Source organism: Mesoplodon densirostris, chromosome 19, assembly GCF_025265405.1.
Source record: "Mesoplodon densirostris isolate mMesDen1 chromosome 19, mMesDen1 primary haplotype, whole genome shotgun sequence".
Classification (NCBI taxonomy): Eukaryota; Metazoa; Chordata; class Mammalia; order Artiodactyla; family Ziphiidae; genus Mesoplodon; species Mesoplodon densirostris.
This window is the reverse complement of record NC_082679.1, coordinates 53682701-53708108: the sequence shown is the minus strand read 5'-3', so window position 1 is coordinate 53708108 and position 25408 is coordinate 53682701. Positions and strand designations below refer to the sequence as shown.

General features: G+C 38.8%; 1 protein-coding gene across 4 annotated transcripts in view; it reads right to left on the bottom strand.

Moving 5' to 3' along the window:
* Positions 1 to 2107: 2107 nt before the first annotated feature.
* ZFP1 (ZFP1 zinc finger protein) overlaps positions 2108 to 25408 on the bottom strand; it is a 37544-nt gene continuing 14243 nt past the window's right edge. Inside the window, exons 1-3 of one of the 4 annotated variants that reach the window (XM_060085377.1) lie at positions 5856 to 5935; positions 5470 to 5678; positions 2108 to 4233 (exon numbers count right to left, since the gene is read on the bottom strand). In XM_060085377.1, the coding sequence (XP_059941360.1) occupies positions 3152 to 4233; positions 5470 to 5473 (1086 nt within the window). In that variant the 5' untranslated portion in view covers positions 5474 to 5678; positions 5856 to 5935 and the 3' untranslated portion in view covers positions 2108 to 3151. Of the gene's footprint in view, positions 4234 to 4258; positions 4396 to 5469; positions 5679 to 5855; positions 5983 to 25408 lie in introns of those variants that run through there. The other 3 variants (XM_060085376.1, XM_060085379.1, XM_060085378.1) reach the window with 3 other exon arrangements.

Sequence of the window (25408 nt, the reverse complement as noted above, 5' to 3'; positions counted from 1 at the left end):
ACGAGCCACAACTACTGAGCCCACGTGCCACAACTACTGAAGCCCGCGCACCTAGAGCCCACGCTCCACAACGAGAAGCCACTGCAATGAGAAGCCCGTGCACCACAACAAAGAGTAGCCCCCACTCACAGCAACTAGAGCAAGCCTGTGTGCAGCAATGAAGACCCAACACAGCCAAAAATAAATAAATTTTAAAAAATCAGTGGAGTGAAGATGTCACGGGGTCAAGTACAGTGAGCATGGGTTTTGGAGTCAGACAGGTAGAATTTGTTGTGCAAACTGTCCCGCCTCTTGGCCTGCACCTCACCAGTGAAATGACAACTTGCCTTCTAGCTTGCTGTAAGGTTGAAGAAATAAAGTCATATGTCCAGGGTATAAGAACTCGTCTTCAGGAGTTTCCTCCTCTAAGGCCACTTCTGTATATGAGGATTACAAGGCACTTTTAAAAAAAATTATGAGTTCTGATTTGGATTTCTAAGGCCTTGGGAGCAAACAGCTCATGAAAGGACAGTCACCCTTGTGGTCATTTGTTTATTTGTAAAGGTGTTTATGCTGAATTTTCTCAAAGCATTTGTTACTTGCTAATTTAGAGTAATGATAACCTTGGCATTCCCTGCATTTTTTTCGTTGGTTTTTCTGTCTTTACTAGTCTTTTTTTTTTTGTATTAAAGGTTCCATCATGTCAACAAGGAATGTCAAATATGTGTTTTAGTTGAGAACACAGGCTCAAGACTACAACACAGCCATGAAAGCTGGAGCAGAACACAGCAGCCGGCCACCGTACAGAGTAAGGGAACTGCCTTATGTCATGCTATGTTAACTCATGTTAGTTAACTGTGTCCACTTAAATGGGTTATGTTGGTATTCCAGAATAAACAAATGTTAGGAGACTAAGGAATGCAGGAAAAATTTTCCATTGAAATTAATGTTAATTATATTTTTGACTTTGGAGAATTCTACTCTCCAGGCCCATGAAATCGTATACAAATACACATAAACACAACGTTTTTAGATTTTATTTTACAAAATTCGGTGTACACACACACACACAGGCACGCACACACACTTTTTCTCTCCCCCCTCCCCCCATCTGTCTTGGTGGCATTTGCCCCTAAACGCTCTTTCCTATGGAATACTGTCCAGCTGTGGTACATCTTTACCACAGTTTATTCAATCATTCCCTTACTGATGGTCAATTCACATTGTTTCCTTTTTTGTCCTTACCAAAAAATATAATATACATTGATAAACACATAGTCTTAGGTACTGGCACTTTATTTTCTTAGGGATGGATTCCCAGAAGTGAGTCTGCTGGGTTGAAGAGTACAGTTGGCCCTTGAATAACATAGGGGTTAAAGGCACAGATCTTCAGTGTAGTCGAAAACCCAAGTATAAAGTCAGTCCTCCGTATCCAAGGTTCTGCATCTACAGATTCAACAAACCGTGAATTGTGCAGGACTGTAGCACTTACTGAAAAAAATCCGTGTATAAGCGGACCTGCACATATTAAACTGGTGCTGTTCAAGAGTCAACTGCATGTCTTAACGTTAAAAGACAGAGTCACAATTATTTCCAAGGAGGTTGTCACAATTTGTATTTCTAACAGCAGTGTAGGAAGTTAACCTCTTCCCTTGCTTCCTTGCCATTAGTATAGATAAGATGACAATTTAGAAAGACAAAGACTTACTGGACTACGGATATTCTGATAAATTTGTTCAGAAAAATCATTCATGTTCATATACAGTCACAGCACATCAATAATCTTCAAAAAAAAAAGGCCAGTTACTGTGGCCATTTACAATTCTAATGCATGATTTGTGATGGATAGGGAAAGGAACTGGTGAATTTGAAATCAAGCCTAAAATGGAATCTTTGAGTTATGCAAAAATAAGAAATTTTTTAAGGTTAATAATCAATATATGGGGAGATCACTAAAGTCTAATTTATGAAGTGTTTGTGAGCCTTTAAAGCAAACTTGTAACTTACACTAAGTCAGGTTCCAAAGGGCTTTTGAAAGTTGATGGTAGTGAAACTCATGGAAGAAATGCCTCCTTTAAACAGAATTCTGCAAAAATTTATTTCTAAAGTGGACTAAGCACATGGAAAATTTAAAAAGCAATATAAGACATTTATTGACAGTTTCTTAAATTATTTTTCCTCTAAGGTATCTGAAATGTAACACTTGAACTACATATGCATCCTATTTTTTGCAAGACAATTTATAAAATATTGAGAGAAATAGGGAAACACCCCAAAATACATGTAGTTTCTGGGTTATACAATATTTTGGTAAAAGACATGCATTTGCATTTGTATGTAAATATCCCAGTGGAAAATAACAAGAGCATGATGGGTGTGGCTACTCTTTACACAGCCCATTTATTCCGTGGTGCACTCTGAGTGACAGAACCCACATCTGCCGCCTTTCACTCTCTTCAGTCTCTCTTAATTATCTCACACTTGCATATTTATGTCAATAATACTTCTAGGAAATCTTCAACAAACCCAGAAGGTTAAAACTTCAACAACACTGTCTTCTGTTGACTGAAGAGGCAGCTCAGTAACAATGGTCATACCAACTTACATATGCCAGCAAGGAGGAGGAGAAAACATACGCTACATGCTATGAAAATGTGTTTCATTTGGAATGCAGACAGGATTGTAAAGGTACTGAAAAACACATGTTCAGTATGGAAAATCATGTTTGATGTGTCCTAATTTGATTATCAAGACAAGAATTCCAAATTCTTAGTGTCTGTTAAATTTACATGTACAGATCTAAAATATAGTGGTTTTTTTTGTGGCATATTCTCGCACATAACCACTGAATTCCTAGGGTACTGTCTCTAGCTCCTTTATGCTGCTTGCTGCCCAAAATATTTCATTATTGAATGAATTATTCAAGATTTTAAAAAACTCACTGTAATACAGCTAAGTACATCTATTTACAATTGGATATATTCTGATATGTATTCTTTAGTTGGGTATCATATACCTAACTCTCAGCACAATATTGTTCTTAGGGGACCTCATTTTTACACATTTTTGAGTTGACAGATTGTATCTCAGTGTGAGTTCCCATGTTCCTTCAGCACCTTCGTAAGGTTTCTCCCTACTGGAAGGGTTCTCACAGTACAACCTGGCTGCAGTCTCAGGGTTTATCCCCAGTATGAACCCTCTGATGAACACTGAGTCGGGACTTCCTGCTGAAGGCCTTCCCACATTCAGAACACTCATATGGTTTCTCTCCTGTGTGGATTCGCAAATGTAATCTAAGAGTTGACCTCTGGCTGAATGTTTTGCCGCATTCAGTACATTCATAGGGTTTTTCTCCGGTATGAGTTCTCATATGTATAATGAGTTGTGAGTTCTGGATAAAGGATTTTCCACATTCACTGCACTCATAGCGTTTCTCCCCTGTGTGAATTTTCTGGTGTATTATGAGGTTTGATTTCTTGAAGAAGGTTTTGGCACATTCATTACACTCATAGGGCCGTTCTCCGGTATGAATTCTCTGGTGTGTAGTAAGTTCAAATTTCTGGGCAAAGGTCTTGCCACATTCACCGCATTCATAGGGCTTCTTCTCCATATGTGCTCGCTGGTGTACAATGAGGTTTGACTGGTGGGTGAAAGCTTTTCCACATTCAAGACATTCAAAGGGTTTCTCCCCAGTATGGATTCTCTGATGTTTAATGAGGTTTGCCTTATGGGAGAAGGTTTTCTTACACACATTACATTCATAAGGTTTTTCTCCAGTATGTATTCTCTTATGACTAATAAGGAGTGATTTAAATGAGAACGCCTTGTCACAATAATTACAGATAAAAGGTTGCACCAAATTTCTGATTTTCTGGTGTTTAAAAATGCCTTCTTTATGACTGAAGGCTTTTCCACTTCTACTATATTCAGAGTATTCCACTCCGGTATGGGTTTTCTCTTGCTTCAGATAGAGGAGTGCTTTCCCAAATCCATTACAGTCGTCATCTTTCTTTCTTATATAGCTTCTATCGCTAGTAAGTAAGTCTGAATTATATCTCAAAGTTTTTTCATAGAAGTCATATTTATAGGGTACTTGTCTTAAAGAAACAAAGTCTGTGCTAAGATTAAATGTTTTTCCAAAGAGATTATCTCTTTCTTCATTTGGGGTTTGGTTCTTAAAGATTATAAATGGCCTTGCCTGCTCATCTGGGTTTCCGTGGTCCCTCTCCATCTGGTCATCAGCCTTCCATACCTCTAGGAAAGAGCACATGAAATACTCTGTCAATCCTTTCACCACAATGTTATGGAATGTGAAGACTCCACAAATGTTCCATTGTAGGGCTACCTCTTTAGTTTGGGACCCAGTCTTCCAGTATAAAAAAGTCCCCAGTTCCAAGTGTTCCTAGCTCTTAAACTCTGAAAGAAAAAGACAAAGCCTGTGGCAAAATGGACACAAATAGCACTGCCAGATTACAAAACGGCCTTAAAAGTGGGTGAAGGGAAATAAATAAAAGCAAATGATGTAAGAAGGCTGGCAATTCCAGAGACAAAGGCTATTTGGTGTCCTCGAGGACACCAGTTGGTACAGACCAAGAAAATAAGGAGATGTTAAGGGAAAAAACCCAGGCAGATCTAAGTTGAGCAGCCAACACTGAGACTCTGAATTACTGTGGTCGGATGGCCACCTCACCTACATGCTCGAGGCTCCTTCCCCTTTCCTCTCCTTTTTCATCTGCACCAATAACGTCCTAAAGGCAACCTTTCTCACAGGTTTGCAGAGAGAACCCTATGCAGAGCTCCAAATCTCCCAGGTAGGACTTTTCCAAGTGGAAGGCAAAATCCAGAAATTCATAGATTCTGTAGGAAATATAAAATGGATCTAAGATATTTTTGACAGAATTGCTCACTGCTACTGCGGGTTGCACTACTTTTTCTATGGAAGTTGTTGGAGAGAGAAAGTGTTTCCATCAGTGTATCCTGTGTTTCTCCGTTTCCTGTGTTTAATTTCTTCCTCAAACCAACCCCGTCCCTGCTTTTATCTGAAGGAATCTTAAGGATCAAGTTTACGCGGCCTCAAGCTATGCTTTAAGAACCGTTACTCTGACCTCTGTCTTACTGGTTACTCCTGACTCTTGTGATCCTGCCATCTATGTCACTCTTGTACTGAAGAGTTTGTGTTTTCCTTGAGGCTATAAACCAATTCCCGTGACCTAAAATACAGACGTCACCATGCTGGCTAAGTGAGACTACGAATGAAAGAGGAACTAATCACAGAACAAAGGTTTAAAACATGTTGGGCAAGAATCAAGGCTTGAGTGTGAGAGGTGAAGAGCCATAGAAATTAAACAGGAAAAACGTGAAGCAGCAAGAGATTGATATTTGGAGGTATGGCCCAGGACATGAGGTGCACACGTCATCTGTTCTCAGCTACCTCTAAAGGTTTAGGGATTTGAAAAATAGATTCCTAAAAAATATTTCAAAGATACCAACCCATTCATAATCTCTAGGATATTACTTCCACTGGCTTCTATCTGATTCTCCTTCCGACCTTCCACATCTTCCCTAGAAAGTTGTGAACTGGAAATTCTAACTCTGGTATCCATAACTCTTCTCACTGATCCAACATGAAAATCTGGTTTGATAATATCAGAGAACTTGATAATGGAACACAGCTCCTAACTGCTTGGACTTCAGAAAGCCTGAAAATAAAGAAGGTAGAACTTCAGAGTCTGTACTCTCTCTCAGCTTTAATACATGAAGCTTGACACCAAAACCATTTAGTAATTCAGAAGCTTATCATTTTTGGTAACTGAGAAAGGACCTAAACACTACTAGGCCACATTGAACTATGAACTACACCTGAAAGCTGTCCTTACCCACTGATAGTAAGTTGCTGTAATTCTCCAGCATCACGTCCATGTAGAGGATCCTCTGAGAGGGGTCCAGTTGCTCCCATTCCTCCTGGGTGAAGTCCACAGTCACATCCGTGAATGACACTGATCCCTGAAATGGCATATTGCTATTCATTCTGAAATGATCAGCATTTGGTGATGTGGGAAGGACATATGAAAACTTACTCTTACCATGTTGTAAAAGAATCACTCATTTAAAAAACTTACATGTGACACCAACTGTTTTGTCATGTCTCCAAAAATATTTTTATAAATAATTAAAGCATTTATTCAGATTCTCCTATATCTCTGGTGCTGTCATATTAAGCAGGTATTTAAGATTACTAAAACATTGTTTCTCCTCTGAAGATGTACATATGAAGACAGTTACATAAACATTATTATGCAGTATTTAATGTTACCAGTTAGTGATGATGCTCATATAGGTATTATTCTTGTGGTCTCAAACTAGACAATATTAAAGAGTTAATTAAAGCTTTGAATATTTAAAGGCAGAAGATGAAATTCCAATTATAAGATAAAATATCAGGCATAAATAAAGATCTCTCTACCATATCCAAGCCATAAAAAGGGTAGAAAAGCAAAAACAAGTGAGACTACATCAAACTAAAAAGCTTTTGCACAGCAAAGGAAACAATCAACACAATGAAAAAGGCAACCTACCAAATGGGAGAAAATATTTGCAAATCATATATCTGCTAAGGGGTTAATATATAGCAAAGAAAAAAATAAAACCCAATCCGATTAAAAAATGGGCAGAGGAGGGCTTCCCTGGTGGTGCAGTGGTTGAGAGTCCGCCTGCTGATGCAGGGGACACAGGTTCGTGCCCCAGTCCGGGAAGATCCCACATGCTGCAGAGCAGCTAGGCCCGTGAGCCATGGCTGCTGAGCCTGTGTGTCCGGAGCCTGTGCTCCACAACGGGAGAGGCCACAACAGTGAGAGGCCCGCGTACTGAAAAAAAAAAAAAAAAAAAAAAAAATGGGCAGAGGAGATAAATAGACATTTTCCCCAAGAAGACATACAAATGGCCAACAGGTACAAGAGGTGTTCAAAATCACTAATTACCAGGGAAATACAAATCAAAACCACAGTGAAATAATATCACCACACCTGTAAGAAAGGCTATTATAAAAAAAGACATTTACAACTATTTACACATCACTTATATTGTACTAGGTACTTTAAGTAATCTAGAGATAATTTAAAGTATAAGGGAGGATGTATATGGGTTATATGCAAATACTATGCCTTTTATATAAGGGACTTGAGTATCTGCGTATTTTGGTATCCAAGGGGGGCCCTGGAACCAACTCCCCTAGGATACTGAAGAATGACTATTCCCATGTTCATTTCAGCATTATTTACAAAAGCCACATATGGAAACAACCTAAGTATCCACGGATGGAATATTCAGCCATAAAAAAGAAGGGAGTCTTGCTATTTGTGACAACATGGATGGACCTTGAGGGCATTATGCTATGTGAAATAAGTCAGACAGAGAAAGACAAAAACCATATGATCTCAATTCTGTGTAGAATCTAAAAAAAAGAAAAACAAGCACATAGATACAGAGAACAGATTGGTGGTTGCCAGAGGGTGGAGAGTGGAGGTAGGAGAAATGCATGAAAGGGGCCATAAGGTACAAACTTTCAGTTACAAAGTAAGTCATGTAATGTACAGTATGAGGACTGTAGTTAATAATACTGTATTGCAGATTTGAAAGTTGCTAACAGATCTTGAAAGTTCTTATCATAAAAAAAATTATAACTGTATGGTGATGATGGATGTTAACTAGACTTATTGTGGTGATCACAATACACACAAATATCAAATAACGTACAACTGACACTAAAAATGTTATGTCAATTATACCTCAATAAAAAATAATTAAAAGTTAAGTCTATTACTTTTAATAAAAAAAATCCTAAGCAGCATTTTACATAAGAGCCCTAAACTGGAAAAACAAACATTCATCAATAGTAGATTAATTTCTCGTGGTACATTAAAACAATTAGTACTATAAAGCAATGAAAAGGAACTAATTCCAGCTACAGAGGGAGGATTTCACAAGGGTTTCAAGAATGCTGGCTAATTTTTATTTCTTGGTGTGAATATATATATGACACTTTTCACTACAGTAAACAATCTGCATGGAACAAAAGACATGCTGAAGCATATAAATATGAAGAGTCATGAGCTAGAAAACCAAGACTGTAATGGTTTGGTTCAAAAATCACCTACATTCACTTGGCCACAGGATAAGTATAATAAGAACTTTCGCATCGCTGCCAGACCAACAAGGGTTACTAAACCTGTGGCACATCATTTTGGCTCAAGTTACAATGATTTAGAAATGACTCTACCATCAAATATGAAAATATTCTGTATTTTTTCTCACAATGCTGTTTTCCATACTCTATACAAACAAAAAAACTCCAAAAATTAGAGATAAAACACAATTCTGATAGTATAGGACTAAAAGGATGTCAAACATGACTGTCCTCAAAGAATTACTTTTGTCAATGACAGATGCAGTTTTGATGTGGACTCAATTTGGTGTTCGGAGCACAAATCCTATGGCCACGAGTAGAGGTGTATTTAGTGTATTTGACACCCAGAGCAGACCTCAACACTTCAAACTGTTAAATGTTTAAAATCTTCACCTACGGATTTACTTCTGAGTACAAAAATCCTCTTTAACCTATTCACCTTCCCTGTCTACTGAATCCATGTAACTGTTCTCTTCAGTTATGACCTCCAGTTCCTTAACCGCTCCTTTTTCCAAATACCTCCAAAATCTACATTACGCTTGTCACCATCTTTAAAATACATGCCCCAGTGACTTCCCACCATCTCCCACTCATAACTGGTAGCCTCAGGAAAAGTCACAGAAAGTAAGAAAAAAATGAGATAAAGGTCTGAGCACTACAAATGACCTAGTTATATTGCACAAATTTTCAGGTAACCCAATAGTATTATTTTATGACATCTTATAGGAATCTTTAGCCACATGGCATGGGAGCAGAGAATGCCAGTGGTGGGTCATCTATGCCTGAGATCAGTGATATTGAGGTCAACAATCATGGAGTCAAGATTTTACCAGTAGTAAATATTTATTCCCACTTTCAGATCACTTCTGAAATTATAGCTTTAAAAATAGGAACACTAGGAAATTTCCCAGGGACTAAATTAAGTACTAAGGGCACAAGACCCAAGACCACTCTTCACCCTTATAGGCAAGCTACAGAACCCCTCAGGTCTTCCCTTTGCTTCCTCTTTCCACTGCCACCCCAGCTATTACAAAAGCTTCCTCTTATTTCCTGTCTCTTCTCATTCCCATCTACTCCACATTATAAAGCTAACGTGATTTTTCTCAAGTATAGCTCTACTCGTACAATTACCTTGATTAGAAACACCATCCATTATCTTGAAATAAACTATGACTGCCTAGCATTCAACACCATTCAAATTCCTCTTCCATCCCTCTCTCCCCTGACTCCCCTCTCTCAGATCCTCTGCACAGATCCTCCCACTTAGGTCACATCACAGATCACTTAGATGTGATCTTCCATAATTTGAGTCCCTACTCTCTTTTAAACCTGGAGTACTTCATTTGTATTTCTCGTGGCATATATTTCACTCTGCTTTCTTTTTTCTTTCCTTTTTAAAAAAATGTGCCCTATTTCTTTTACTCTCCCCATTAGATGTTATGATTTTTTAGACCAGAAATTGTATCTCTGTATTTCTGTTAGCACAAAATACATGAGTACAAGTTAGGGACTCAAATAAAATAAAATAAAAACAATTCTAATTGGGGACTTCCCTGTTGGCACAGTGGTTAAGAATCCGCCTGCCAGTGCAGGGGACACGGGTTTGAGCCCTGGTCCAGGAAGATCCCACATGCCATGCAGCAACTAAGCCTGAGTACCATAACTACTGAGCCTGCGCTCTACAGCCTGTGAGCCACAAATACTGAGCCCGCGTGTCACACTACTGAAGCCCGCGCACCTAGAGCCTGTGCTCTGCAACAAGAGAAGCCACCGCAATGAGAAGCCCGCATACCACAACAAAGAGCAGCCCCCGCTCACCGCAACTAGAGAAAGCCTGCATGCAGCAACAAAGACCCAACACAGCCAAAAATAAATAAATAAATAAATAAATTTATAAAAACCAAAAAACAATGCTAACTGAATGGTGCTCAGTATTCAAATTTTTCTCCCACTATTTTCTTGCTTCCTGAAGAGCCATGCCACATAATTCCTATAGCAACATCCTAAGTAGCTAGCTAAAATAATATAGCATCTGAACTGTACTCACATTACACAAAAAAATTTGGTAATCTCTGGTAAATCCTAAAATGTGGCTTATTTTCCTGAGATGTCATGCATGCCCTAGTATGCTTGTCTCTTCATTAAAAATGCTTTTTATTGTTGGTAATCTACATGATTCCCAGATCAATTCTGGCTGAACTTGTTCCTGACAATTTATTTGCATTTTGGTATTGGTCTTATTAGTGGTAATTTAGCTCTTCAGCATCCAGGATATGGTCACTCTATTCATGGAGTAAGTATAAGTAAAATCATCACTACATTGTCAGTACCACGTAAGTAGAGTCACAATGTGACTCATCATCACAGAGACATAAGTCATGGGCTAAATAACCTTTCACAAAAGAAAGGAACAGCACAGCCATAAAACTGAGTAGAAAAAAAAATCTTAGAAAATATATATAATTGGATTTAACAGCAGGTTAGATTCAACTGAAGAGATGATTAGTAAACCTGAAGATAGGTCAGTGAGAAATGTCCAGACTGAAATAGAAAAAGAGCAAAGGATGGAAAACACACCAAAATGCCTAAGAGATACATGGCACAAAGTAAAGGTCTAATATACTTGCAACTGGAGCCCCAGTAAGAGAAGCAAGATGCAACAGAAAGATATTTGAAGAGATAATGGCTGAGAATTTTCTGGAACAGCTCACATCAGACTATAGAATACCTCTAACCCCAGGAATAAATATAAAGAAAACCACATTTAGGCACATCATAAAAAACTAACAATCTCAGAAGAAAAAAAATACACTGTTTTCTGTTGTTTCAATACAAACACTGGAAGCCAGAAAGTAACAGAATACCCTCAGAGCGCTGATAATACTAGAATGTGAGTTGGCAAATTTTTTCTATAAAGGGCCAATTAGTAAATATTTTAGGTTTTGTAGACCGTATGTAGCCTCAACTACAACTAATCAAGTTGGCTGTTTTACCACGAAAGCAGGCACAGACAATATGTAAACAAATGGACATGGCTGTGTTCCAATAAAACTTGATCGAGGGACACTGAGATTTGAAAACATTTCATAAAAGATTAAGACCTTCAGAGAAGTTTAGAAACAACAACAAAAACCACAACATACTTTTTACAAGAGACAAACTTAAATAACACAAAGCTTGAAAATAAAAGGCATTGTAACGGCTAGCCCAGGAACATCACTAATTAGTTAAAACAAAATTCTAAAAATATGTATATACCATGATCCTCAAATTCTACTTAATGAATATCAGAAAAGAGAACTGGCTACCTCTAAAGCGAGGAGACTGGCTTTAATAGTCAAAAAGATTTTAGCATTGAATGAGGTGACCTAATACCAGCAGTGACAGCGTGCTAGGAAGGCAGAACCATGATACAGTGAGAGAGAGTAAGAGACAGAATTCATGTATGAATTGTGTAACAGAAAGGAAAAAACATGTATTATGTGTGGAGGCAAATATGCCAAGATGATAAATATTGACTACTGGATGGTGTAACTGGTTGATAGTTATTAGACTGAACTGTATTGCAAGTGATGACATTCAACTATTTGGACATACAAAAATGGCAATTTCATATAGCTCAACCTAATATGCTTTTATCTGTATTTCTGTGCATTTTCATACTTCACAGAATCAAACCAAACACAGGTAAGTAATAAACTTCCTTGGAGCTCAACCCGAAGAAAATGGTAAGAAAAAATAATAAAAAGAAAGAAAAAATAAAAATATTTTATGAATTACTAGGCAAAAAGGAAGAGAAATCAGAAAAATTTAGAACCCTAGGAAAAAGGAGAAAAGCCTATAAGTTTCAGGAGAGAACTGAACAGGTCACATTCTGATAAATAGACAGGACTTTGTACTTGTTGAAATACAACACCAAAAAGCAATGACTTCAAAATTCTGAAAGAAGAAAACAACAAAAGCTGTGCAAACAAATAAAACAGTTTGCAGGTACTGGAAAGCAACCACTGCAGGGCTACAATTATTGAAAAGACGGGTGAACATGACAGAACTCCACATTCACACTGATGATAAAAGTGCTAAAGGAAAAAATGATCAATCTTGAGTTTTATATCCAGCAAAATGTCCCTAAAGATATTTTCTAGACTGTGGCACAGAGAAATAGAAATCAAGCAGAAAGGGACAGTATTGCTACATAGACTTAAATAAAAATTGGATTTGGGTCTGCAAAACAACTGGGATTTGGGGACAGAGTAATGGAGATAAGGAAGCCATAGAGAAGGGGCTCTAAAATTCTGCATAAAAATTCACCTCAGGGCTTCCCTGGTGGCGCAGTGGTTGAGAGTCTGCCTGCCGATGCAGGCGACAAGGGTTCGTGCCCCGGTCTGGGAAGATCCCATATGCCGCAGAGTGGCTGGGCCCGTGAGCCACGGCCGCAGAGCCTGTGCGTCTGGAATCTGTGCTCCGCAACGGGAAAGGCCACAACAATGAGAGGCGTACCGCAAAAGAAAAAAAAAAAATTCACCTCAGATCTTTGGCTGGCTCCTAACATGTGCAGGTGGAAGGCAAGCCTCCAGGAGAACTAGCAGAGTATAGCAGTTTTGTTCCACCAGATAGTTAAGTTATTGGCAGAATAAAACTTTACATTCTTTAGAGGGAATTATGCACCATACAACATGTCCAACACACAAAAATTACTAGACATGCAAAAAAACCAAAAAGCAATTAAAAGACAAAAAACCAAGAAATAGTCAAGAACAGACATAGCGATAATTCATGTATTAGAGTTAGCATACAAAGAGTTCAGATTAACTGTTCAGTAATATGTTAAAAATATAGAAAAAAGATAAACAATACAGTGAAAATATGGAAATATTTCAACAAAAAACTGGAATCTACAAAAAGAAAGCAAATAGACATTGTAGAACTGTGAAAGCGATAATTCATGTATTAGTTAGCATACAAAGAGTTCAGATTAACTGTTCAGTAATATGTTAAAAATATAGAAAAAAGATAAACAATACAGTGAAAATATGGAAATATTTCAACAAAAAACTGGAATCTACAAAAAGAAAGCAAATAGACACTGTAGAACTGTGAAATGTAGTTTTTAACTGAAATTAAAAACTCGTTGTATAGTCTTAAGAGTAGACTAGACCCAGCAGAAGATTAGAATTGTGAATTTGAAGACAGGTCAATAGAAGATATTCAAACTGAAGCAGAAGAGAAAAAAATGGGGGAAAAGACAAAGCACTAACAAGATGTGAAGCATGGCCAAAAAAGTCTAATGCACCATTCCTTAAAATGCTAAAAGGAAAAACACAAAAGGATAATGTGTAGTCCCAGAAGAAGAGGAAAAAAGAATGGGACAGAAACAATATTTGAAGAAATAATAGCTGAGAATATTCCAAATTTGATAAAAGGCAATGACCACCAATCTAAGAAACTCAGTAAAGCCCAAGCAGAATAAATACAAAGAAAATTATACCTAAATACATCACATTCAAACTGCTGAGTGTCAGAGAAAGAGAGAATATCTTAAAAGAAGCCAGAGGGGGGACTTCCCTGGCAGTCCAGTGGTTAAGACTCTGTGCTTCCACTGCAGGGGGGTGCAGGTTTGATCCCTGGCCAGGGAACTAACATCCTGCATGCTGCACAGCATGGCCAAAAGAAAGAAGGAAAAAAAAAGACGCACTTCCTTTAGGGAAGAACAATAAAAATGAAGAATTATTTCTTAACAGAAACCATAGATGTGAGACAGAAATGGAATTCCATGTTTAAAGTACTGAAACAAAAATTAACCCTAGAATTCTATGCCCAGGGAAAATACTTTTCAAAATGAAGGCAAGGGCCTCCCTGGTGGCGCAAGTGGTTGAGAGTCCACCTGCCGATGCAGGGGATACGGGTTCGTGCCCCGGTCTGGGAGGATCCCATATGCCGCGGGGCGGCTGGGCCTGTGAGCCATGGCCGCTGAGCCTGCGCGTCCGGAGCCTGCGCGTCCGGAGCCTGTGCTCCGCAACGGGGGAGGCCACAACAGTGAGAGGCCCGCATACCGCAAAAAAAAAAAAAAAAAAAAAATGAAGGCAAAATAAAGGCATATACAGATAAACAAAAGCTTTAAGAATTCACTGCAGTATACTGATTTCTGCTCTTGGATTGTAGTGAGGTGGTATAATCCTAATTTGAGGTGATTACTACAGTACAGAAACTATAATCCCTAGAGAAACCATTTTCTTAAAAAAAGAAAGATACAAAGGAAAAAAGACACATATAGGACAGATGAAAAACAAACAGCAAGATGACAGACTTAAATCCAACTGTGCGTATAATGAACTTAATTACAGACAAAATAATAAGTCAATTAAAAGGCTGGATAAAAACTATGACCCAACTATATGTTATTTAGAGGTAGGAAACACACTATAAATATAAATAAGAACACAAAGAGGTTGAAGCAAAAAAATGGAAAAGATATACCATGAAAATGCTAATCATAAAAAGGTAGATATACAGCCTGTGACTCTAGAGGCAGGGATGCCTGGACAAGATGGTGGAGCAGAAGGACCTGACTTCACCTCCTTTCACGAAAACACCAAAATCACAACTAACTGCTGAACAACCACGGACAAAAAAGGACTGGAACCTACCAAAAAAGATATTCTACTTCCAAAGACAAAGAAGAAGCTTCAACGAGACAGTGGCGGGGGGTGCATTCCTGATACAATCAAATCCCATAGCTGCCAGGTGGGCGACCCACAAACTGGAAAATATATTCATAAAGATTCTCCCACAGGAGTGAGAGTTCTGAGCCCCATGACAGGGTCCCCAGTCTGGGGGTCTGGATTGAGAGGAGGAGCCCTGAGAGCATCTGGCTTTGAAGGCCAGTGGGGCTTGATTGCTGGAAATCCATAGGACTGGGGGAAGCAGAAATATCACTCTTGGAGGGCACACACAAGGTCTCGTGTGCACACTAGGACCTGGGGAAAAAGCAGTGACTTCGTAAGAGCCTCAGAGACCTAGCTGCTGGTCCTGGAGGGTCTCCTGGGGAGCGGGGGGGCAGCTGTGGCTCACTGCAGGGACAAGAACACTGGTGGTGGAGAAACTGGGGAGTATTCATGGGCGTGAGCTGTCTTGGAGGCCACCATTTTGACACCAAGTCCTGGCCCCACCAGATAGCTCCAAAGCTCCAGTGCTGGGACACCACAGGACAAACAACAGGGTGGGAACACAGCCCCATCCATCAGCAGTCAGGCTGCTTAAAGTCTTCTAAACCCACAGCCACCTATAGACATGCCCCTTGACACGGCCCTGCCCACCAGATATATAAGACCCAGCCCCACCCACCAGTGGGAAGGCACCAGACCCTCCCAACAGGAAGCTTGCACAAGCCTCTTAGACCAGCTGCATCCACCAGGGGGCAGACATCAGAAACAAGAGGAGCTACAATCCTGCAGGCTGTGCAATGCAAAAATAGAAAGTTAAAGAAAATAAGATGGCAGAGAAATATGTTCCAGAAGAAGGAACAGGATAAAAAAGAACAACTAAGTGAAGTGGAGACAGGCAATCTACATGAAAAAGAATTCAGGGTAATGATAGTACAGATGATCCAAGATATGGGAAAGAGAACTGAGACACAGACTGAAAAGATACAAGAAATGCTTAACAAAGAGCTAGAAAATTTAAAAAACAGAGATGAACAATACAATAAGAGAAATGAAAAACACACTAGAAGGAATCAACAGCAGAATAAATGAGGCAGAAGAACGGATAAGTAACCTGGAAGACAGAATAGTGGAAATCACTGTCATGGAACACAATAAAGAAAAAAATGAAAAATACTGAGAACAGTTTAAGACACATCTAGGGACAACATTAAATGCACCAACATTCACATTATAGGGGTTCCAGAAGGAGAGGAGAGAAAGGGCCTAGAAAGTATTTGAAGAGATAATAGCTGAAAACTTCCCTTACATGGGAGAGGAAGCAGTCACCCAAGTCTAGGAAGCACAGAGAGTCCCAGGTAGGATAAACCCAAGGAGGAACATGACAAGACACATACTAATCGAACTGGCAAAAATTGAAGGCAAAGAGAAAATATTAAAAGCAACAAGGGAAAAGTAACAAATTACATACAAGGGAATCCCCATAAAGTTATCAGCTGATTTTTCAGCTGCAGCACAGAAGGGAGTGGCATGATACATTTAAAGTGATGAAAGGGAAAAACCTACAACCAGGAATACTATACCCAGTAAGGATCTCATTCAGATTCAATGGAGAAATTGAAAGCTTTACAGCAGGCAAAAGCTAAGAGAATTCAGCACCACCAAAAAATCTTTACAACAAATGCTAAAGGAACTTCTCTAGGCGGGAAAGAAAAACCCACACCTAGAAAGCAGAAAATTACAAATGGCAAAGCTCACCAGTAAAGGCAAACATAAACGTAGGAAATCATCCACACAAAAATATGCTATCAAAACCAGCAACAGTGAGAAGAGGAGTACAAATGCAGTGTATTGGGAATAGACTTGAAATTAAAAGACCAGCAAGTTAAAAACAATTTTGTATACATATAGACTGATATATCAAAATCTTTTGTACCCACAAACCAAAAATCTACAATAGATATACACACACACAAAAGAATCCAAACACAACACTAAAAATAGTCACCAAATCACAAGAGAAGAGCACAAAAGAGGAAGGGAAGAAAAAAGACCTAAGAAAACAACCCCAAAACAACAAAAAGGCAATAAGGACATACATATCAGTAATTACCTTAAATTTAAATGAATTAAATGCTCCAACCAAAAGACACAGACTGGCTGAATAGCTACAAAAACAAGACATGTATATATGCTGTCTACAAGAGACCCACTTCAGATGTAGGGACACATACAGACTATAAGTGAGGGGATGCAAAAAGGTATTCCATGCAAATGGAAATCAAAAGAAAGCTGGAGTAGCAATACTTATATCAGACAAACTACACTTTAAAATAAAGACTGTTACAAGAGACAAAGAAGGACGTACATAATGATCAAGAGATCAATCCAAAAAGAAGATATAACGATTGCAAGCACATATGCATCCAACCTAGAAGCACCTCAATATATACAGCAAATTACTAAGAGCCATAAAAGGAGAAATCAACAGTTACACAGTAATAGTGAAGGACCTGAACACCCCACTTACATCAATAGACAGATCATCCAGACAAAATCCATAAGGAAACACAGACCTTAAATGACACATTAGACCACATGGACTTATTGGTATTTATAGAGCATTCCATCCAAAAGTAGCAGAATACACTTTCTTCTCAAATTCTCAAGGACACATGGAACATTCTCCAGGATGGATCACATGCTGGGAGGCAAAGCGAGCCTCAGTAAATTTAAGAAAATTGAAATCATATCAAACATCTTTTCTGAACACAACACTATGAGATTAGAAATCAACTACAAGAAAAAAACTGTAAAAAACACAAACACGTGGAGGCTAAACAATATGTTACTAAACAACAAATTGATCACTGAAGAAATCAAAGAGGAAATCAAGAAAAACCTAGAGACAAATGAAGACAAAAAGCATGACAATCCAAAACCTATGGGACACAACAAAAGCAGTTCTAAGAAGGAAGTTTACAGCAAAACATTCTTACCTCAAGAAACAAGAGAAATCTCACAAAAACAACCTAACCTTACACCTAAAGCAACTAGAGAAAAAACAACAAACAAAACACAGAATTAGCAGAAGGAAAGAAATCATAAAGATCAGAGCAAAATAAATGCAATAGAGACAAAGAAAATTAAAGATCAATGAAACTAAAAACTTTCTCTGAAAAGGTAAACAAAATTGATAAACCTTTAGCCAGATTCATCAAGAAAAAAAAGGGAGAGTGCTCAAATCAATAAAATTAGAAATGAAAAAGTTACAACAGACCCCACAAAAATACAAAGGATCATAAGAGACTATTGCAAGCAACTACACGCCAATTAAATGGACAACCTAGAAGAAATGGACAAACTCTTAGAAAGGTACAACCTTCAAGACTGAACCAGGAAGAAATACAAAACATGAACAGACCAATCACAAGTACTGAAATTGAAACTGTGATTTAAAAAATTCCAATAAACAAAAGTTCAGAACCAGATGGCTGCACAGGCAAATTCTATCAAACATTAAGAGATAACATGTATCCTTCTGAAACTCTTCCAAAAAATTGCAGAGGAAGAAACACTCCCAAGCTCATTCTACAAGGCCACCATCACCCTGATACCAAAACCAGACAAAGATACCACAAAAAAAAGAAAACTACAGGCCAATATCACTCATGAACATAGATGCAAAAATTCAACAAAATAGTAGCAAACCAAATCCAACAATACATTAAAAGGATCATGATCAAGTGGGATTTATCCCAGGGATGCAAGGATTTTTCAATATCTGCAAATCACCGAATTAACAACCTGAAGAATATGCCACATTAACAACTTGAAGAATAAAAACCGCATGATCTCAATAGATGCAGAAAAAGGGATTTCCCTGGTGGTGTAGAGGTTAAGACTTTGCCTTCCAATGCAGGGGGTGCAGGTTCAATCCCTGGTTGGGGAGCTAAGATCCTACATGCTTCGTGGCCACAAAACAAAAAAAAAAAAACACATAAAAAACAGAAGCAATATTGTAACAAATTCAATGAAGACTTTAAAAATGGTCCACATTAAAAAAACCAAACAAAAAACAAACTGAAAAAAGATAGATGCAGAAAATGCTTTTGTCAAAATTCAACACCCATTTATGATAAAAATCTCTCCAGAAAATGGGCATAGAAGGAACCTACCTCAACATAATAAAGGCCATATACGACAAACCCACAGCTAACATCATTCTCAATGGTGAAAAACTGAAAGCATTTCCTCTAAGATCAGGAACAAGACAAGGATGTCCACTCTCGCCACTATTATTCAACATAGTTTTGGAAGTCCTAGTCCCAGCAATAGGAGAATAAAAAGAAATAAAAGGAATCCACATTGGAAAACAAGAAGTAAAACTGTCACTGTTTGCAGATGACATGATACTATACTCAGAAAATCCTACCAGAAAACTACTAGAGAGCTCATCAATGAATCTGGTAAAGTTGCGGGATACAAAATTGCTACACAGAAATTTATTGCATTCCTATACACTAAAAATGAAAGATCACAAAGAAATTAAGGAAACAATTCCATTTACCATCTCATCAAAAAGAATAAAATACCTAGGAATAAACCTACCTAAGGAGGCAAAAGACCTGTATTGAGAAAACTATAAGATACTGATGAAAGAAATCAAAGATGACGCAGATGGAGAGCTATACCATGGTCTTGGAGTGGAAGAATCAATACTGTCAAAATGACCATACTACCTAAAGCAATCTACAGATTCAATGCAATCCTTATCAAATTACCAATGGCATTTTTTCACAGAAGTAGGAAAAATTTTTTTAAATTTGTATGGAAACACAAAAAGATGCAGAATAGCCAAAACAATCCGGATAAAGAAAAACAGAGCTGGAGGAATCAGGCTCCCTGACTTCAGACTATACTACAAAGATACAGTAATCAAACCAGTATGATATTGGCACAAAAACAGAAATATAGATCACTGCAACAGGATACAAAACCCAGAGATAAACCCATGCACCTATGGTCAATTAATCTGACAAAGGAGGCAAAAACATACAAAGGAGAAAAGATAGTCTCTTCAATAAATGGTGCTGGGGGGCTTCCCTGATGGTGCAGTGGTTGAGAGTCCGCCTGCCGATGCAGGGAACACGGGTTCGTGCCCCGGTCCAAGAAGATCCCACATGCCGCGGAGCGGCTAGGCCTGTGAGCCATGGCCGCTAAGCCTGCGCGTCTGGAGCCTGTGCTCTGCAACGGGAGAGTCCGCAGCAGTGAGAGGCCTGCATACCGAGAAAAAAAAAAAAAATGGTGCTGGGAAAACTGGACAGCTACACGTCAGAGAATGACATTAGAACATTCTCTAACACCATACACAAAAACAAACTCAAAGTAGATTGAAGAGCTAAATGTAAGGCCAGATACCATAAAACTCTTGGAGGAAAACAGGCAGAACACTGATATAAATGGCAGCAGTACCTTTTTTGATCCACTTCCTAGAGGAATGAAAATAAAACAATAAACAAATGGGATCTATTTAAAGTTAAAAGCTTTTGCACAGCCAAGGAAACCATAAACAAAAAGGCAACCCACAGAATGGGAGAAAATATTTGCAAACAAAGCAACCAACAAGGGATTAATCTCCAAAATATACAAACAGCTCATGCAGCTCAAGAGCAAAAAAACAACCCAATCAAAGAATGGGCAGAAGATCGAAATAGGCATTTTTCCGAAGAAGACATATAAAATGCCAAAAAGCACGTGAAAAAATGCTCAACATTGCTAATTATTAAAGAAATGCAAATCAAATCTACAATGAGGTATCACCTCAGAACAGTCAGAATAGCCATCATCAAAAAGTCTACAAACAAAAAATGCTGGAGAGTCTGTGGAGAAAAGAGAACCCTCCTACACTGCTGGTGGGAATTTTAAATTGGTACTGCCACTACGGAGAACAGCACAGAAGTTCCTTAAAAAACTAAAAATAGAGCTACCACATGACCCAGCAATCCCACTCCTTGGCATATATCCAAAGAAAAGCATACTTCGAAAAGATACATGCACCCCAATGTTCACTGCAGCACTACTTACAAAAGCCAATACATGGAAGCAACCTAAGTATCCATCAACAGAGGAACTGATAAAGACGACGTGGTACATACACACACACACACAGGAATATTACTCAGCCAAAAAAAGAATGAAATAATGCCATTTGAAGCAACACAGATGGATCCACAGATTATCATACTAAGTGAAGTAAGTCAGAGAAAGAAAAATATATGATATCACACATGTGAAATCTAAAAAAATGATACAAATGAACTTATTTACAAAACAGAAAGACTCACAGACTTAGAAAACAAATTTATGGTTACCAAAGTGGAAAGGTGGGGAGAGGGATAAAGTAGGAGGTTGGGATTAACATATACACACTACTCTATAACAGGGGGGCGGAGTCAAGATGGCAGTGTGGGACGACGCAGAGTTCACATCTCCCCACAACTAGGGCACCTGCCAGACACTGGTGAGGGACCTTGACGCCCAAGGAGATGGGAGGAATGCCCAAGCAAACCGGTAGGATGTGGGGGGACTGAGGGGGGAGGAGAAGTGGAGGCCAGACAGGACCAGCACCCTGAGGGGTGGCTGAGAGGGGGGGAGGGGTTCCCGTGCCTGGAAGGACCCTTGGGGGCTCAGAGCAGGGGGGAGTGCGCCCAGCATTTCCCCTGCCCAATCGGCCGGAGAAGTCTGCCCGGATCTCAGGCTAGGTCCTATACCTTCAGAGGCCCCCCTCTGGGCCGCGTTGGTCCTAGGGGCAAGGAGGCAGGTCGGGGGAGAACAGGAGAAGCAGGAAGGAGGGGCCCTCCAGGACCAGAGGAGCGGGAGAGGAGCGGAAGGCATTGGCCCCACCAGCTCTGGTCCAGGAAGCCTGCTGAGCTCCCATGCCGGGTGCCCCACCCTCCAAAGCCCCCTCCAGGCTGCATGGGTCCTGGGGGCATAGAAAGAAAGCTGGGGGAGAACAGGAGGTCGGGGGGAGAACGCAGGTGGGAGAGGCCCTCCAGGACCAGAGGAGCAGGAGAAGAGTGGAAAGCACAGACCCGCCCACTCAGGCCCAGGAAGCCTGCTGGACTCCCAGGTGGGGTCCCCCGCTCTCTGAGACGAGAGCCATGCCTTGGCCCCTTCTGTTCCGTTGAGCTTAAGCTCCACCCCCCACACCACCCAGGGCCTTTTCCAGCCCTGTAGGTCCTAACCATAGGTCCCGCCTACCACACAAACCCCGCCCCTGCATCGGCCCCGCCCTCCACAGCCAAGGCCTTTTCCACTTTTTTCTTCTTCTCTTTTTTACTATTGAGGTTCTGTTTTACCTTCCAGTTGTTGTTACATTTTTATTTTTATATTCTTTCTAACATATCTATTAATTTCCTAGCCTAAATTTATTTTTGAACTGTTATTGTTCTTTTCTTTTTTTCCCACCATGCACGGCTTGCGGGATCTTGATTCATTAGCTGGGGGCTGGGCCGAAGCTCCAGCGGTGGGAGCTCTGAATCTGAACCACTGTACTGACAGAGAACGTCAGACCCCAAGGAATATTCATTGAAGTCGCCCGGAGGTCATCATATCGGCACCAAGACCCAGCCCTACCCAACAGCCTACAAACTACAGTGTTGGAAGCTTCAGGCCAAACAAACAGTAAGACAGGAACACAATCCCACCAATCAGAAAAAAAAAAAAAAAAAAAGAGAGCAAAAAAGTATGTCACAGATGAAGCAAGGTAAAAACCTACAAGATCAAATAAATTAAGAGGAAATAGGCAATCTACCTGAAAAAGAAATCAGAGTAATGAAAGTAAAGATGATTCAGAATCTCAGAAATAAAATGGAGGCATGGACTGAGAAAATACAGGAAATGTTTAACAAAGATCTAGAAGAACTAAAGAACAAACAAACACAGATGAACAACACAATAACTGAAATGAAAACTACACTAGAAGGAATCCATAACAAGATCACATAGTCATTATACACTCTACTGTTTACCTTGTATTTCTCATTTATCTCAATTCTACGAAAATTTTACATATTTAATTATCACCACTGGTTGTGGTGTAGCTATCTCTTCATTATGGCTGTTCGAAGTTCAATCTCCAGGTGATTCTTCAGGAAGGCCTCAGGCTTTCTCTGAATTATTAAATGCTAATCACAGTTTAAAAAAAAAAGGAATCAACAGAATAAAAGAGGCAGAAGAAAGAGTAAGTGAGCTGGAAGACAAAATGGTGGGAATAACTGCCAAGGAACAGAATAAAGAAAAAAGAATGAAAATAACTGAAGACAGTATCAGACACCTCAGGGACAACACTAAACGCACCAACATTCGAATTATAGGGGTCCCAAAAGAAGAAGAGAAAAAGAAAGGGTCTGAGAAAATATTTGAAGAGATTTATAGTGGAAAACTTCCCTAATATGGGAATGGAATAGTCACCGAAGTCCAGGAAGCACAGAGAGTCCCATACAGGATAAACCCTAGGAGAAACACACCAAGACACGTTAATCAAACTAACAAAATTTAATTTAAAAAAATATTAAAAGCAGCAAGGGCAAAACAAAAAGTAACATACAAAGGAATCCCCATAAGGTTATCAGCTGATTTTTCAGCAAAAACTCTGCAGGCCAGAAGGGAGTGGTAGAATATACTTAAAGTGATGAAAGAAAAAACCTACAACCAAGATTACTCTACGCAGCAAGAATCTCATTCAGATTAGACGGAGATCAAAAGCTTTTCAGACAAGCAAAAGTTAAAGGAATTCAGCACCACCAAACCAGCTTTACAGCAAATGCTAAAGAAACTTCTCTAGGCGCGAAACACAAGAGAAGAAAAAGACCCACAAAAACAAACCCACAACAATTAAGAAAATGGTAATAGGAACATACATATTGATAATAACCTTGAATGTAAATGGACTAAATGCCCCAACCAGAAGACACACACTGGCTGAGTACATACAAAAACAAGACTCATATATATGCTGTCTACAAGAGACCCACTTCAGACCTAGGGAAACATACAGACTGAAAGTGAAGAGATGGAAAAAGATATCCCATGCAAATGGAAATCAAAAGAAAGCTGGAATAGCAATAGTCATATCAGATAAAAGAGACAAAGAAGGACACTACATAATGATCAACGGATCAATCCAAGAGAAGATATAACAATTATAAATATTTATGCACCCAATATAGGAGCACCTCAATACATAAAGCAAATGTTAACAACCATGAAAGGGAAAATGGACAGTAACACAATATAATAGTAGTGGACTTTAACACCCCGCTTATAACAATAGACAGATCATCCAAACAGAAAATAAATAAGGGAACACAAGCTTTAAATGACACAATAAATGAGATAGATTTAACATTCCACCCAAAAGTGGCAGAATACACTTTTTCTCAAGTGCACACAGAACATTCTCCAGGATAGATCACATCTTGGATCACAAATCAAGCCTTGGAAAATTTAAGAAAATTGAAATCGTATCAAGTATCTTTTCTGACCACAATGCTATGAGATTGGAAATCAATTACCAGAAAAAAACTGTAAAAACCACAATACATGGAGGCTAAACAGTGTGCTACGATATAACCAAGAGATCACTGAAGAAATCAAAGAAAAAATAAAAAAAATACACAGAAACAAATAACAATGAAGACACGACGACCCAAAACCTATGGGATGCAGCAAAAGCGGTTGTAAGAAGGAAGTTTATAGCAATTCAATCTCACCTCAAGAAACAAGAAAAATCTCAAATAAATAATCTGACCCTACACTTAAAACAACTAGAGAAAAAAGAACAAAGAAAACCCCAAGTCAGTAGAAGGAAAAAAAATCATAAAGAGCAGAAATTAATGAAACAGAAACACAGAAAACAATAGCAAAATTCAATAAAACTAAAAGCTGATTCTTTGAGAAGATAAACAAAATTGATAAACCCTTAGCCAGACCCACCAAAAAAAAAAGGGAGAGGATGCAAATCAATAAAATTAGAAATGATAAAGGAGAAATCACAACTGACACCACAGAAATACAAAGGATTGTAAGAGACTACTACAAGCAGCTATATGCCAATAAAATGGACAACCACGAAGAAATGGACAAATTCTTGTAAAGGTACAATTTTCCAAGACTGAACCAGGAAGAATTAGAAAATATAAACAAACCTACCACAAGTAATGAAATTGAAACCGTAATTAAAAATCTTCCAACAAACAAAAGTCCTGGACCAGATGGCTTCACAGACGATTTCTATCAAACATTTAGAGAAGAGCTAACACCAATCTTTCTCATACTCTTCCAAAAAATTGCAGAGGGAGAAACACTCCCAAATTCATTCTACAAGCCACCTTTACGCTGAAACCAAAACCAGAAAAAGGTATCACAAAAAAAAGAAAATTATAGACTAATATCACTGATGAACACAGATGCAAAAATCCTGAAGAAAATACTAGCAAACAGAATCCAAGTACATATTAAAAGGATCATACACCATGATCAAATGGGATTTATTCCAGGGATGCAAGGATTCTACAATATA